Source organism: Portunus trituberculatus, chromosome 13 (genome assembly GCF_017591435.1).
Source record: "Portunus trituberculatus isolate SZX2019 chromosome 13, ASM1759143v1, whole genome shotgun sequence".
Classification (NCBI taxonomy): domain Eukaryota; kingdom Metazoa; phylum Arthropoda; class Malacostraca; order Decapoda; family Portunidae; genus Portunus; species Portunus trituberculatus.
The window spans coordinates 2334281-2349280 of record NC_059267.1 but is presented as its reverse complement, the minus strand read 5'-3'; the positions used below and the strand labels follow the sequence as shown (position 1 = coordinate 2349280).

The 15000-nt window shown below is 42.0% G+C and overlaps 2 protein-coding genes across 2 annotated transcripts in view; one reads left to right on the top strand and one right to left on the bottom strand.

The window, feature by feature from the left end:
• The window catches only part of LOC123502944 (proline-rich protein 36-like), a 22030-nt gene extending 13608 nt beyond the window's left edge, over nucleotides 1-8422 (bottom strand). Inside the window, exons 1-2 of the mRNA XM_045252237.1 lie at nucleotides 8408-8422; nucleotides 7667-7678 (exon numbers count right to left, since the gene is read on the bottom strand). Of these exons, the coding sequence (XP_045108172.1) occupies nucleotides 7667-7678; nucleotides 8408-8422 (27 nt within the window). The remainder of the gene's footprint in view (nucleotides 1-7666; nucleotides 7679-8407) is intronic.
• The window catches only part of LOC123503214 (putative polypeptide N-acetylgalactosaminyltransferase 9), a 392243-nt gene that overhangs the window by 2864 nt on the left and 374379 nt on the right, over nucleotides 1-15000 (top strand). The gene's annotated exons all lie outside the window — the stretch shown is intronic.

Genomic DNA, 15000 nt, shown 5'->3' with positions numbered 1-15000 from the left:
ATTTTCTCTTTATCACCCTCGCTTTACGAATACCACTGAACTGAATAAAAAAAAAAAAAAAGAATTATACTCGACTTAAGAACAACTCTCCGCAATTTACTAAAATCTACCCCTTACTCTTATATTCGTATGACTTGGTTTACGAACTGGGCTGCTCTGTGGGGGGTGGGGGTGGGGGGTAGTCACGCACGTTAATTTTACGCTCAGTTTACGAACGTCACATCTTCCGCGCTAAATATGGTGCGTTCCTTGCGTGCGTAACTTCAAAGATTCTTTACGTAACTCGCTACCGTCACACGTCACCCGCTGCGCTAATGATATGCAATTTGAAAGAGAGAGAGAGAGAGAGAGAGAGAGAGAGAGAGAGAGAGAGAGAGAGAGAATGTAGGATGAAAGAAAAGAAAGCAAGAACGAATGATAAAGAATGAGAAGAAAAAAAAATAGAGATAGAAAGAAAGAGTATAAATGAAAGGAGAGAGAGAGAGAGAGAGAGAGAGAGAGAGAGAGAGAGAGAGAGAGAGTGGAATTATAAGTGGAATAAATACAAGTAGAGAGAGAGAGAGAGAGAGAGAGAGAGAGAGATGAAAGGGAAGGACAGGAAGTGCCGAACGTGTGGGATAATGATGAATGAAACGGCTTCGGATCAATGCTTTGGTGTGTGATTCACGTCTCACTCGGACCCTGAAACTTATGGCGAGGCGGACTGTGGCTGACAACTTTTCTATTTTTCCCCTCTTCTCCCTTGTTTTCCCTTTTTTCCCGTTTTTCCTCTTTTTTCCTCTTTCCCCTTCTTTTTTCAGGTGTCCGATGGATAGTTCGTTAAAAAGGCGTATATGAAGTGTGTGTGTGTGTGTGTTTTGTTTTGTCAGCTCGGTGGTCTCGTAATCCATTTTCTGTTGTTCTCTATGCTGCTCTCTCTCTCTCTCTCTCTCTCTCTCTCTCTCTCTCTCTCTCTCTGAGTTTCCTTTTACATTTTTCATTTTTTCGGTTCAGTTAATTTCGGTTCGCATGGGTTCGGTTCATTTAAGGCAGATTCGGTTCAGTATATCCGCAACGCTTGACACCTCGACTCACGCACGCATGAACGAACACACACACACACACACACACACACGGGGTCCTGCAGTGCTGGGATGCAATTTTGGGCTTCCTAAGTGTGGCGGTGGAAACTTTCTGCTTTTTTATCGCCAGTATTACTTCCAAACTTGTACAAATAGATCGTGACAAAGGGGAGGGGTGTAATGGGCGGGGACTGGCGGGTGGTGTGTGGACAGAGTGTGTGTGGGGCCGGGTAGTGTGTGTGTTGGTGGTAGTTTGAGTGTGTGTGTGTGTGTGGAGTGTGTTGGTAGTAGTTTGAGTGTGTGTGGGTGTGTGGGTGGAGTGTGTTGGTGGTAGTTTGAGTGTGTGTGTGTGTGTGAAGAGTGTGTTGGTAGTAGTTTTGAGTGTGTGTAGGAGTGTGTAGAGTGTGTGTAGCTGGATAGTGCGTGTGTGTGTGGGCAGAGTGTGTGGCTGGATAGTTAGTGTGTGTTGGTGGAAGTTTGAGTGTGTGTGGGTGGGTAGAGTGTGTGTGTGTGTGTGTGTGTGTGTGTGTGTGTGTGTGTGTGTGTGTGTTTGAGTGTTATGGGCTGGATATAGTTGGAGGTGGATGGGATAGGATATATAGTGGTGGTAGTTTGAGTGGTATAGGGGCGGGTATGTGGGTAGTAGGATGGGTTGATGGGTGACATGGGTGGATAGGATGTGAGTGAATAGGAGGTAGCAGGATGGGTGGGATGGGAGGTGATGGGTGTATGGGTGTATTGGTTGGTGGTTTCGTTACCTAGTGGAATTGAGGGTCATAAATGGAAGGGTGGAGTATATGGAATAGTTGTGTGGATTTTAAAGTCTGTTAGTAGGGTAAGGATAGTAACCTAACCTAACCTAACCTAACCTAACCTAACCTAACCTAACTAACCTAACCTAACCTAACCTGACTTAATCTAACCTGACCTTATCTTTTTGTTCGATTTTACGCGCAGTTTAATGAATATATTTGCATATTTAATCATTTCGTATATATTTTTTTTACTTTTATTATTATTATTATTATTATTATTATTATTATTATTATTATTATTATTATTATTGCAAGTTTTCTGTTCCACTTTCATGCAGCGCGACATCATATCATATTTTTGCTGATATTTTATATATAGATATATTTTTTTTTCTCCCCTCTTCCTTTCATCAGTCATGCGCTGTTATCATCTGTGTCTGGTCTTCCTCTTTTTTGCTTCCTTTTTTTTTTTGTCACGTTTATGTCATTTATTTATATTTCCTTTCTGGTTTGCAAAATGACAAGCACACACACACACACACACACACACACACACACACACACACACACACACACACACACACACACACTCTCTCTCTCTCTCTCTCTCTCTCTCTCTCTCTCTCTCTCTCTCTCTCTCTCTCTCTCTGACAAGGGAAAACATGACAAAGGTGTGACTATCAAGCACTTTTTCCCCCGTTTTCCTCCTTTTTTCTCCTCAATTTTCTTTTTTCCTTCCATTTTTTTCTTCCGGTTTTTTATTTCCTCTCCCTCCTCTCTGTGGCTTGTATTTTGATATAGTTTGATTGATGAGAGAGAGAGAGAGAGAGAGAGAGAGAGAGAGAGAGAGAGAGAGAGAGAGAGAGAGAATACAAACATCGTGTAAATTCATATAGACTTAATATATTTCAACTCGTAAATTCGTAATAAACAGAATTTGTGTTAAAAAAAACCGTATAAACATGAAGTCTCCCTGTATGCTTCAGGCTAAACTCTGGAAACCCTTACCTTCTGTATTTTCCCCTTCCTACTACCTGAATCCTTTAAAGGGGACTCAAAACACTTCTCTAATTTTACTTACACCTTCTGACTCTTTTTTCGGTGGGTCTTTCCCTTCTATACATTTCGTTGCCCTGGGCCAATACCTCTCTTGCGTAATGAAATACCTAAGGGAACACAGTGTGGTAAGCCTGCTACTGCGGAAATGTACGTTAAAGAAAGCAGTGTCCCTCAGGCTAGGCAGTGTCGTAACCCTGGTCAATGTAAATAGGTTAAAAAATGAGGTAATAGAGACTGTTCCCCGATTCTTGGCAGTGTCGTAACCCCGGCCATTACAGGTGAAGATTAGGGATGCCATGGCAGTGTCGTAACCTTGGTCAATGCAAATGGGAATAAGTCATAGAGTCGGGCTCACCAAGATTGGCAGTGTCGTAACCTGGTCGATGCAAACGAGAGAGAGAGAGAGAGAGAAAAAAAAACTGCTAATTGATGTTAATATATGTTTCGTTTTTATGTGTATATATTTTTTTCAGTAATTAGTGTCTTGTTTCATCTCTCGTTAGAAAATTATACCCCTGCCTGTGGTGTTATCGTTGTTTGCACCAGTCCCTCATTAGAAGAGCGAAGGGCAAACAATGGCCGGTGTGCGTGCGTGACACCCTGATGGAAACGCACGCGACTTGACACCGATTTTCCTTCGACTTTATAATATTTGAACTCTGCCTCAAATATTATAATAAGACAAGTGATTTTGATTATAGTCTTCATTTTATTTTTTTCTTCCTAATTTTTTTTTCTTTTTAATATTTAGCAGGTGATTACATGACCTTACAACGAATTCACTACCCCTTAACCCCTTTGGTACCATGATGCGTTTCCATATTCGTTTTGCTTTCTATTTAGTGATTTCTTATAGCTTCAGAAACTTATGTGGGAAGTTAAAATGGTGAAGACTGTGGCCATTAATCTTATGACCTCCATAGACCCTTCCTAATGTCAATAAAATGGTCTAATTGTCCACAAATCTCAAGGTAAAAATGTGTCCCAGTACTGAAGGGGTTAATAGACGATTTCATGACTTCATTTTCACTATTACACACTCTTACCTTAGAAAAAACTGACCACTAACACACACACACACACACACACACACACACACACACACACACACACACACACACACACACACACACACACAGCAGCTTTCAATAACGGACTTCAGCACTTCATGACATCACTTCTCTTTCCCGCACCATCACCTCACACAGTCACCTCACGCTACGCTGTTTCCGTGTGAAGCTGTGGTTGGGATGAATCGCATTGCATCCACACGGCGAAAGTTAGCAAGCAGAAAAAGAGGGGGAAGAAAAAAAGGCGAGAGTGAGAGAGCGAGAGAGAGAAAAAAAAAAAAAAACAGGGGGAGGGGTAGGCAGGCGTGGAGTTGTATTCTGAAACGCTTTGTCATTTTTTTTTTTTGAGCGATTTTTAAATACCGCAGGGATTATTTGTCTCTGGTTTCCGTGTGTGTTTGTTTTGCCATTGGTGATTGTAGAATTCTTGCCAGTCCATCACGTGAATTAAAAAAAAAAAAAGAAAAAGGAAATTCCACTAGACTTACACTACTCTGGTAAAACTATCACTAGAATCGTAAAAGCATCCTTGAAAGCACTTTTTGGAATATAGAACCACGAAAAACACACTTGAAAATCACATTCACTTTCAACAGAACCATGAAAAACACTCTTGAAAATCCTGACAACTTCCATTACAGCCTCTTTAAACTACAGAACAATGAAAAACACACTTGAAAATCACATTCACTTTCAACAGAACCATGAAAAACACTCTTGAAAAACACTGATGGCTTTCACTACAGCCTCTTTAAACTACAAAATCATGAAAAACACACTTGAAAACCACTACACCTTCACAATAACCTACTAAACTATCGCTAGAATAATGAAAACACCATGAAAAAACCTCAATAACTTCCACTAGAGCACCTTAACCCCTTCAGTACTGGGACACATTTTTTCACCTTGAGATTTGTGTACGATTAGACCATTTTATTGACATTACTAAGGGTCTATGGCGGTCAGAAGATTAATGGCCTGAGTCTTCACTACTTTAATCCCCACATGAGTTTCTGAAGCATGTAGAAAACCACATAATAGTAACCAGTCTGAATGTTGAAGCGCGTGATGGTATTGAAAGGGTTAAACTATAGAATCGTGAAAAAACTCCTTTAAATACCACAAAGCTTCGACTAGAACCGGTTAAAAGTTAAGATAAGGGGCTGAAAACTGTGAAAATATAGAAGAGAGAGAGAGAGAGAGAGAGAGAGAGAGAGAGAGAGAGAGAGAGAGAGAGAGAGAGAGAGACATTATTATCATGTTTTCGATGTTTTGCACTTTGTGGGAAGAGTTCGGAAGTGACTTTTCTCTCTCTCTCTCTCTCTCTCTCTCTCTGTGTGTGTGTGTGTGTGTGTGTGTGTGTGTGTGTGCGTTTAATCTCTCTATTTATCATTTATCTCCCTATGTTAATTCCTCTTTTCTTTCTTTTACAGGTAAGTGAGCGATAAATAAAGGAAGTGAGAGAAGAAATGATGAAAGGAAGGAAGGAAGGAAGGAAGGAAGGAAGGTAAAGAGAGAATAAAGGAATGAAGGAAGGAATGAAAGGGGGAAGAGGATAATGATGAGAAAATGACAAAGGAAAATAGGATAAGAAAAGATAAGAAGAAAATTGTGAGTGAATAATTATCTGTGTGTGTGTGTGTGTGTGTGTGTGTGTGTGTGTGTGTGTGTGTGTGTGTGTGTGTGTGTGTGTGTGTGTGTGCGTGGGAAAAGAGGACGAGAAGGTAGTGCCACATAATTACTTCCGGAACTTTACGACTTAGAAAGCGGAAGAGAGCAATGATAGGTAATAATAATAATAATAATAATAATAATAATAATAATAATAGACTGGAATAATTTGTGTAGCGCATCTTCTTTTTCTGCCCTTCCTCCTCCTCCTCCTCTTCTTCTTCTCCTCCCCCTCCTCCTCTCCTCCTCCTCCTTCTTCTTCTTCTTCTTCTTCTTCTTCTTCTTCTTCTTCTTCTTCTTCTTCTTCTTCTTCTATGTTTGTGTAATATGAATGCCGTTTTCACTTTTTTTTTTATCTTTACTTCTCTCTCTCTCTCTCTCTCTCTCTCTCTCTCTCTCTCTCTCTCTCTCTCTCTCATATTTTATTCTGTTTATCCTCCAACCTTATTTTTTCCCTCCTCCTCCTCCTCCTCCTCCTGCTTTTCCGCTTTTCATACGCTTCATTTCCTTAATCTCTCTCTCTCTCTCTCTCTCTCTCTCTCTCTCTCTCTCATCATTGTTTTGTCATCTGTTTTGCTTTCGCTATGTTTTCCTTTTACTTTCCTTCCTTCCTTTCCTTCTCCTCCTCCTCCTCCTCCTCCTCCTCCTCCTCCTCCTCCTCCTCCTCCTCCTCCTCTCCCAGTCCGATTAATTTCACGTAATCTATATTTGCGTCGACTGGCCTGACCTTGACAGAGAGAGAGAGAGAGAGAGAGAGAGAGAGAGAGAGAGAGAGAGAGAGAGAGAGAGAGAGAGAGAGAGAGAGAGAGAGAGAGAGAGAGAGAGGAGGCATCAGTGGAGGCATCAGTGCCACAGGGTTCAATTCTTGGCCCACTCCTGTGGAATATCTACGTGGATGATCTTCTCCAGCTACTGCCAGGAGTCATGGCCTATGCTGATGACTGCACCCTCTCCTATACCTATCCACGCCAGGACAGTGGGCGGGCTGCTGAGGCCATCAATCAGCAGCTACGAGTGATAAAGGAGTGGGGTGCTCGATGGCAAGTGACATTCGCGCCGGAGAAGACACAAGCAATGGTTGTCTCTCGGTCCCCAGCCGCCATGGCAGCAATGGCAGGAAAGTTGTCTTTGGCGCTGCTGCTCTCCCACTCCAAGATGACGTCAAGATACTTGGAGTGGAGGTGGATCGAGGGCTGAGGTTTGACAGGCATGTCAAAACCATTGCCAAGAAAGCCTCTCACAGGATCTCCGCTCTCAGAAGGATCGCCAGTTTCCTCGACAGGAAGGGAGACTGCTGCTGTACAAGGCACAGGTGCGGCCCCACCTTGAATACGCAGCTCTCTCCTGGATGTCCTGTGCCGCCACACACAGAAGGAGACTGGACAGCATCCAACGCCGCGCCATACGGCTAGTAGATGCTGCACTACCACCTCACCCAGAGCCTGAGCGTCCCCTTGATTCACTGGAACACCGCAGAGACGTGGCGGCGATCGTAGTGTTCCATAAGGCACAGGTGCAAAGAGTGCCACATCTGGCAGGGCTGCGTCATCCTCTAAGAGTCACCGCACGGAGCACGAGAACGGTGCTCAATGGTGGTGACGCCGTAGAGGTGCCGCGATCCCACGGGTGTCAGCATCAACGCACCTTCGCAGGACGCGTCTCCAGGATGTGGAACTTGTTCACGGCCGCGGTGCCTCACGTCCAGGAGATGAACACACAGTGTCAAACTGATGGCACATAAGTGGAGACAGACACTGCCAACTCCTCTGACACTCTTTGTGACGTGACACTCAGTGTAGTGCAGTGCGTGAATAGTGCTAGTGAAGTGAAACGAATAGTGCTCCATTTACATGCTGACCATCTTGTATATTATCTATTTTTAAGTCTTGTAAATATTGTAGAGAAATAGATTGTAGTACCCTTAGAATAGGTAGCACACGACAGTGCGCCTTTGGGTACATGTTCCTTTGTATAAAGTTTTGTTTAAATAAAAAAAAAAAAAAAAAAAAGAGAGAGAGAGAGAGAGAGAGAGAGAGAGAACACCTACCTGCGCCATTTCCTGTGAGAGAATTATGGTTATGTGGGTTGTTTTTGTATTTCTTTTTATTCTCTCTCTCTCTCTCTCTCTCTCTCTCTCTCTCTCTCTCTCTCTCTCTCTCTCTCTCTCTCTCTCTCTCTCGCGTGTTAGGTTAGGCTAGATTAGGTAAATTTTCATCTCATTTTTTTCCTCCAGTTTTTTCTTTTCCTTCTTTTCTATCTCTCATTTTCTTATTTTTCTTACATTTTCCTTTCGTCTTTTATATTTTACCTCTCTTTCTATCTCTCACTTTTCCTTCTCTCTTATCTCCCTTCCTTTCACTCTCTTTTTCCTCTTTCTGTTTTCCTTCCTTCCTTTTTTTTTTTATCTATAATTATCCCTCCCACCTTCTTTATCTTCCTTCTCCTATCCCCTTTCATTCTATCCACTTTACCATCCACACATCTTTCTCTTCTATCCATCGACATTCCCTTCAATCCACCAACATCCTTTCTCTCTTCCTTCCTCTCTATCTATCCTACTCCTTTATCTTCCCTCTCCTATCCCCATTCATTCTATCCACTCTCATCTTTCTCTTCTCTCAAATCCATCAACATCCTTTCTCTCTTTCTCTCTTCCCTTCTCCATCTTCTCTTCCCTCTCTCTCTTCCATCTTCTCTTCCCTCCTCTCCCTTCCTTCCTCTCTTCCCTGTTCTCACACCTCATTGCTTCATCAATTTATCAACAACAGGTAAAATATAACAGACTCACCTGTCCACCGCTCATCAGACCACCTGCCGACCGTGATTGTGGAGGAGGAGGAGGAGGAGGAGGAGGAGGAGGAGGAGGAGAAGGGAGGAGGGAGAGGATGGGTAAGGTAACTGTAGATGGGAGGATCGGGGTGTGTTTGGGTGTGTAGAGAGAGAGAGAGAGAGAGAGAGAGAGAGAGAGAGAGAGAGAGAGAGAGAGAGAGAGAGAGATTCATATCCGAGTTTCAATCACTGTCTTTGTTATTCCCTCCTCCTCCTCCTCCTCCTCCTCCTCCTCCTCCTCTTTTGCCAGACATCTGCAGGTCAAGGAATAGTGTTTGCAGTGGCACACACACACACACACACACACACACACACACACACACACACACACACACACACACACACAGAGCCATGTAAACATTTGACTTTGTTCCGTTTTCTGTGATACGTACACAGACAGCGGCGCTCTTTGCTGTGTGTGTGTGTGTGTGTGTGTGTGTGTGTGTGTGTGTGCTTCTGGGCTGTGTCTAAAATTTTTCTCTGTCTGCCAGTATCTCTCTCTCTCTCTCTCTCTCTCTCTCTCTCTCTCTCTCTCTCTCTCTCTCTCTCTCTCTCATTCCCTCCTTTTTTAATTCTCAAGTTAATTTCTCTTCGTCATTCCTTTATTTCTTTCTTCAACTTCTTCTTTCTCTTCATTGACGACTTGAGAGAAGGAAGGAAAGGGGAAAAGGAAGAAAGGAGGATAAAGGAAGGAAAATATGTAGGTAGAAGGAAACAAATGACAGGAAAATGAAAATAACGATAACTGAATGGGAGAAAAGGAAGAAAATAATAAACTGAAGAATAAAGAGAAGAATGAAAAGAAAGAGAAAATAGGTAGAAAATAATGAAGCCAGAGGAAGCAGGAAAGAAATTAAAGGAAAGGAAAGGAAAGGAGAAAGGGAAAACTGGAATAGAGGAAAAGAAAGCATAGAGAAGAAAAGGGAAAGAGACTGGAAATAGGTAGGAAAAGAGGAAAATAGAGGAAAAGAAAGGAAGAGAGGAAAAGAGGTTATAGAGTAAAAAAGGGAGAAAAAAAAGAAAAGAAGGAAAGGGGGATAGAGAAAAGGGAGAAAAACAGGAAAATAAAGGAAAAGAGAGGGTATAGAGAGAAAGGGGAAAACCAGGAAAAGAGAAGGTATAGAGAAAAGGGAGGAAAAAACAGGAAAATAGAAAAATAGAAAGGGAATAGAGAAAAAAACTCAAAAAAGGCAGGAAAATGAAGGAAAAGAAAGCAAAAGAGAGGATATAAAGAAAATGAAAAAAAAACAGGAAAAGAAAGGAAGAGAGGGAAAGAGAATATAAAGAAAAAAAAGGGAAAAACTAAAAAAAAAACAGGAAAAGAAAGGGAAGGAGAGAGTAAAGAAAAAAAAAGAAAAATAAACTGGAAAAAAGAAAAGAATAAATAAAAATGCATTATAAACATCATATTTTCTCTACTGTCTTCGTTTTCTCTGTCTCACCTTCACTTATTTATCTATTTATTTATTTATTTATTTATAATTTATACCACGTGGGGTTTGCACGTGAAATTATGGGCTAAAGGGGACACTTCTTTGTGGGTAGGAGTGAGGAAACCCTACCTGCACTCCGACCGTGGACAGGATTCGAACCCGTGCGCTTGGAGATGTGACTTGAAAATCGAGAAGAAATGAAATATGTAAGAAAGAAGATAACAAGAATGAAGCGATGAAGATGGAAGTAAGAAGGAGAAGGATAAATGAAGGAAGATGAGAGACACGAAAGCAGGTTACCAGGATTATAAGACGCTATCACTAATCTGATGGATAAGAGAAGCTGTGACCAACGAGAACAGCAAGAGGCATTGAGTCGTGACAAGACAAACAGAGGCGGACAAGCTTCTGAAACCTTCTGCCCATATACGACCATAATAAAAAACGCCTTGCTCTCACCACGACAATTTTTCAAGCCCCCATAGACGATTAGCCGGGTTTTCAAGACAGTTCCTTCTTATGATCAGCTAGAAATCTTGCTAATCCATCCCCACAGCCATAAAAACACCCCTCAAAACACGAGTGCCTTCAACTAGAGCCTCTGGAAATAGTCGTGGGGAGAGAGCGAAGCGTTTCCTAAAGGACACATGGTTCCTCTTACTCTTACTCTCCACTTCACTTTCCTCACATCATCTCCCCACAACAAATAAAAAAAAGCACTTTAGACACCACATCGCCCTTCCTCCCTCATCTTCTCTCTACCTTCATCTATTTATCCTCCCACTGTACGAGGAAAAGGTAGGAAGAGAAAGGGTAGAGATCTGTATCATCTTAGCGTACGTGATCATTACACCTGCCTCGTGTCAAGGTAATGGCCAGGTGAGGTTAGGTGAGGTTAGATTGGTGGGTCTCTTACCTGGAGGGTGTTTTGGGTACGACAGAGAAGCTTTGAAGAAGGGAATAAATTGGAAATAGGAGAGAGAGAGAGAGAGAGAGAGAGAGAGAGAGAGTAACAAGAAGAAAGGAAGGGAATGAAGATATGAAAGCAAGGAACGCTTTGAAGAAGAAAATAAAGTGGAAATGAGAGAGAGAGAGAGAGAGAGAGAGAGAGAGAGAGAGAGAGAGAGAGAGAGAGAGAGAGAGAGAGAGAGAGGTTACGTAAGATTATGATGCGATTAGATTAACTTATATTTGGTTTGGTTAGGTTAGGTTAAGATGAAGTAAGGCAAGGTTAGGCTAGATTAAACTAGGATTTTTTTTTCTTATGTAGGAGAGAGGATCAACCAAAATAAGGCCGACTTGGGTGATGGTTCTCTAGAGGAAAGAAAAGCGTTAGGTCGTTAGATTAGCTTAGGTTAGGTTAGGTTAGGTGACGTTAGGTTGGGTTTGTTTACTTGAATTTAGGTTAGGTAAGTCAATATTAGTTTAGATTTTTGACAAGGTTAGATTAGAAAGTTGAATGATTCAGTGTTAGGTTAGGTTAGGTTAAGTTGGGTTTATTTGGGCTTGGTTAATTTGGGGTTAAGTAAGTCAAGATTTTTTAGATTTTTGGCAAGGTTGGATTAGAAAATTCAGTGACACCAGTTAAGGTTAGATTAAATCGAATTAGTTTGAGTTAGGTTAGGTTAAGATTGGGTTAAGTAAGGTTAGGTAAATTTGGGGTTAGGTAAATCAAGAGTTGTTTAACCCCTTCAGTACCATGACGCATTTCCATATTCATTCTACTTACAATTTGGTGATTTTATACAGCTTCAGAAACTTGTGTGAAGATTAAAATAGTGAAGACTGTAGCCATCAATCTTCTGATGTCCATAGACCCTTCCTAAAGTCAATAAAATGGTCTGATCTCACAAAATTCAAGGTCAGAAACTCATGAGGGGGATTGAAATAGTGAAGACTGTGACCATCAATCTTCTGACCTTCATAGACCATTCCTAATGTCAATAAAATGGTCTGATCATACCCCAATTTCAAGAGAAAAATGCATCCCAGTACTGAAGAGGCTAAGTTAGAAATAATTGATCCTATATGTTAAGTTAGGTAAAGTTTTAAAGTTAAGTTAGGGAATATTAGGTGAAATAAATACAAAGGTAACTAATTAACCTTATAATGAAACACTTCCCAGGTGAGAGTACCGGAAGGGGTGGATGCCAGGTGAAATATTTCCGCTCTCTCTCTCTCTCTCTCTCTCTCTCTCTCTCTCTCTCTCTCTCTCTCTCTCTCTCTCTCTCTCTCTCTCTCTCTCTCTCTCTCTCTCTCTCTCTCTCTCTCTCTCTCTCTCTCTCTCTCAAACTAAAAAAAGAGTTTAATAGGTCTGCTGGGAAGAGAGAGAGAGAGAGAGAGAGAGAGAGAGAGAGAGATATGGCTTACTGTTTATTGTAATGTTGTCGCCTTTGTGAGAAATGTCCCCCATTCCTAAACACACACACACACACACACACACACACACACACACACACACACACACACACACACACACACACACACACACACACACACACACACTAAAACGAAAGAGCATTTTATTTTGACTTCTGAAAATCGTTTGTGGCGAAGTGAGAGGGAGAGAGTGAGAGGGAAAGAGAGAGAGAGGGAGAGGGAGAGAGAGAGGAGAGAGGGGGGAGAGGGAGGGGGAGGGGAAGGAGGAGTAACAGCAACAGTTGGATAAGAAAGAGAGAAAGAGAGGTGTGCCATGCATATATTTGCTCTCTCTCTCTCTCTCTCTCTCTCTCTCTCTCTCTCTCTCTCTCTCTCTCTCTCTCTCTCTCTCTCTCTTTACTTTTTAAGCGTGGCATATTAATGGTGATAGTTGAGAGAGAGAGAGAGAGAGAGAGAGAGAGAGAGAGAGAGAGAGAGAGAGAGAGAGATGCAGTCCTGTAGTTTCTCATAATGGGTTCTCTCTACCTGTAATATTTTGTAACCTGGTTTCGGTGTTAATTAGTTCATTACCTGTCCTAACTACTTATTATTATTATTATTATTATTATTATTATTATTATTAGAGAGAGAGAGAGAGAGAGAGAGAGAGAGAGAGAGAGAGAGAGAGAGAGAGAGAAAGTACACAAAAGGATGAAGATATGTAACTTGAATTCTTTTCTTTAATTATTTTTCCTCCTCCTCCTCCTCCTTATCATATCTCACATTTTTTTCATGTACTACGCCTCTCTCTCTCTCTCTCTCTCTCTCTCTCTCTCTCAGCGGGAAAATTTCAGTGGCACCCTAAACCTTCACCTAAAGAGGACCACTAATGAGACCCGCTCACCTTCCCTTCCAGGTACACGCTCTCTCTCTCTCTCTCTCTCTCTCTCTCTCTCTCTCTCTCTCTCTCTCTCTCGAATTTTTTTTATAATTTTTTAACGTTCTCTTTCTTTCATCTGGTATTTTTCTTAATTAAATGGAAAGAAATGAAAATATGATGAAAATAAGAAAAATATGCAAAAAATGGACAACAACAACAACAACAACAACAAAACAGTAGTAGTAGTAGTAGTAGTAGTAGTGGTGGTGGTGGTGGTGTTGATGGTGGTGGTAAAGAACTTCAAATGGTCGGCTTTATATTTCTTTTCCTCCTTTTCTTTTTTTTTCTTTTCTCTTTTTCCTCCTTTGTTCTTTTTTTCTTGTCTCGTTTGCTACTGATAATTTTCCTGCCACCTTTCCTACCTTTGTTTCTTTTCTTTATATATATTTTCTTTGTGGTTGTGGTTGTGGTTGTAGCAGTTGTGGTAGTAGTTGTAGTTGTAGTAGTAGTAGTTGTGGTAGTAGTAGTAGTAGTAGTAGTAGTAGTAGTAGTAGTAGTAGTAGTAGTAGTAGTAGTAGTAGCAGAAGAAGGACACACACACACACACACACACACACACACACACACACACACGGCCCGGTAGCTCAGTGGTTAGAGCGCTGGCTTCACAAGCCAGAGGACCGGGGTTCGATTCCCCGGCCGGGTGGAGATATTTGGGTGTGTCTCCTTTCACGTGTAGGTGCTGTTCACCCAGCAGTGAGTAGGTACGGGATGTAAATCGAGGAGTTGTGACCTTGTTGTCCCGGTGTGTGGTGTGTGCCTGGTCTCAGGACTATCCGAAGATCGGAAATAATGAGCTCTGAGCTCGTTCCGTAGGGTAACGTCTGGCTGTCTCGTCAGAGACTGCACCAGATCAAACAGTGAATTACACACACACACACACACACACACACACACACACACCTACACACATATATATATATATATACAGAAATCATACAAATTACACGAACAGAACTACAATAGACCCTTAAATAGAGTATATGTATATGTGTGTGTGGTGTGTGTGTGTGTGTGTGTGTGTGTGTGTGTGTGTGTGTGTGTGTGTGTGTGCATTAAGTTCTGGAAAAAAATACTCTCACATTTTTTTTTATCTGCAATCAAAGAGATCATGTTGAGTGCTTTTCAGTTCAGAGAGAGAGAGAGAGAGAGAGAGAGAGAGAGAGAGAGAGAGAGAGAGAGAGAGAAGAGTGGAGGTATTGATGGGGGAGATGGAGGGGGAAGGATTGTGGTAATGGGAGAGGGAGAGAAGGAGGGGGAGGGAGAGGGAGAGGGAAAGGGAGAGGGAGAGGAAGAGAAGAATAGAGGGAGAGGGAAAAATAGAGAGTAATTAGTAGAGAGAGAGAGAGAGGTATTAAAGTTGTAGTTGTACTGTTACTACTACTACTACTACTACTAGAGAGAGAGAGAGAGAGAGAGAGAGAGAGAGAGAGAGAGAGAGAGAGAGAGAGAGAGAGACTTGTTCTGTTTCCCCTTTCAGAATTTTCCCTTATTTGACTCTGTTTCCCCTTCCTTTCTATCTGTTTCCCCTCTCCTCTCTCCCTCCTCCTCCTCTCTCTATCGTCTCCCTCTCCCTCCCTCTCCCTCCCTCATGTCCATCTGTCTATCTGTCCTTTAATTTGTGTCTATTTCTCTTCCCCTCATCCTCTCCCTGATGTCTCTTGTCTCTTCCTCTCTCTCTCTCTCTCTCTCTCTCCCTCTTTCCTGCTCCTGCTCTCCCTCTCCCTCTCCTTCTCCCCGTCCCTCTCTCGCTCTCTCATTATATCTTTTTGGAACAAGCTAATTGCATTGTTCACGGAGGGGAGATGGTACTCTCTCTCT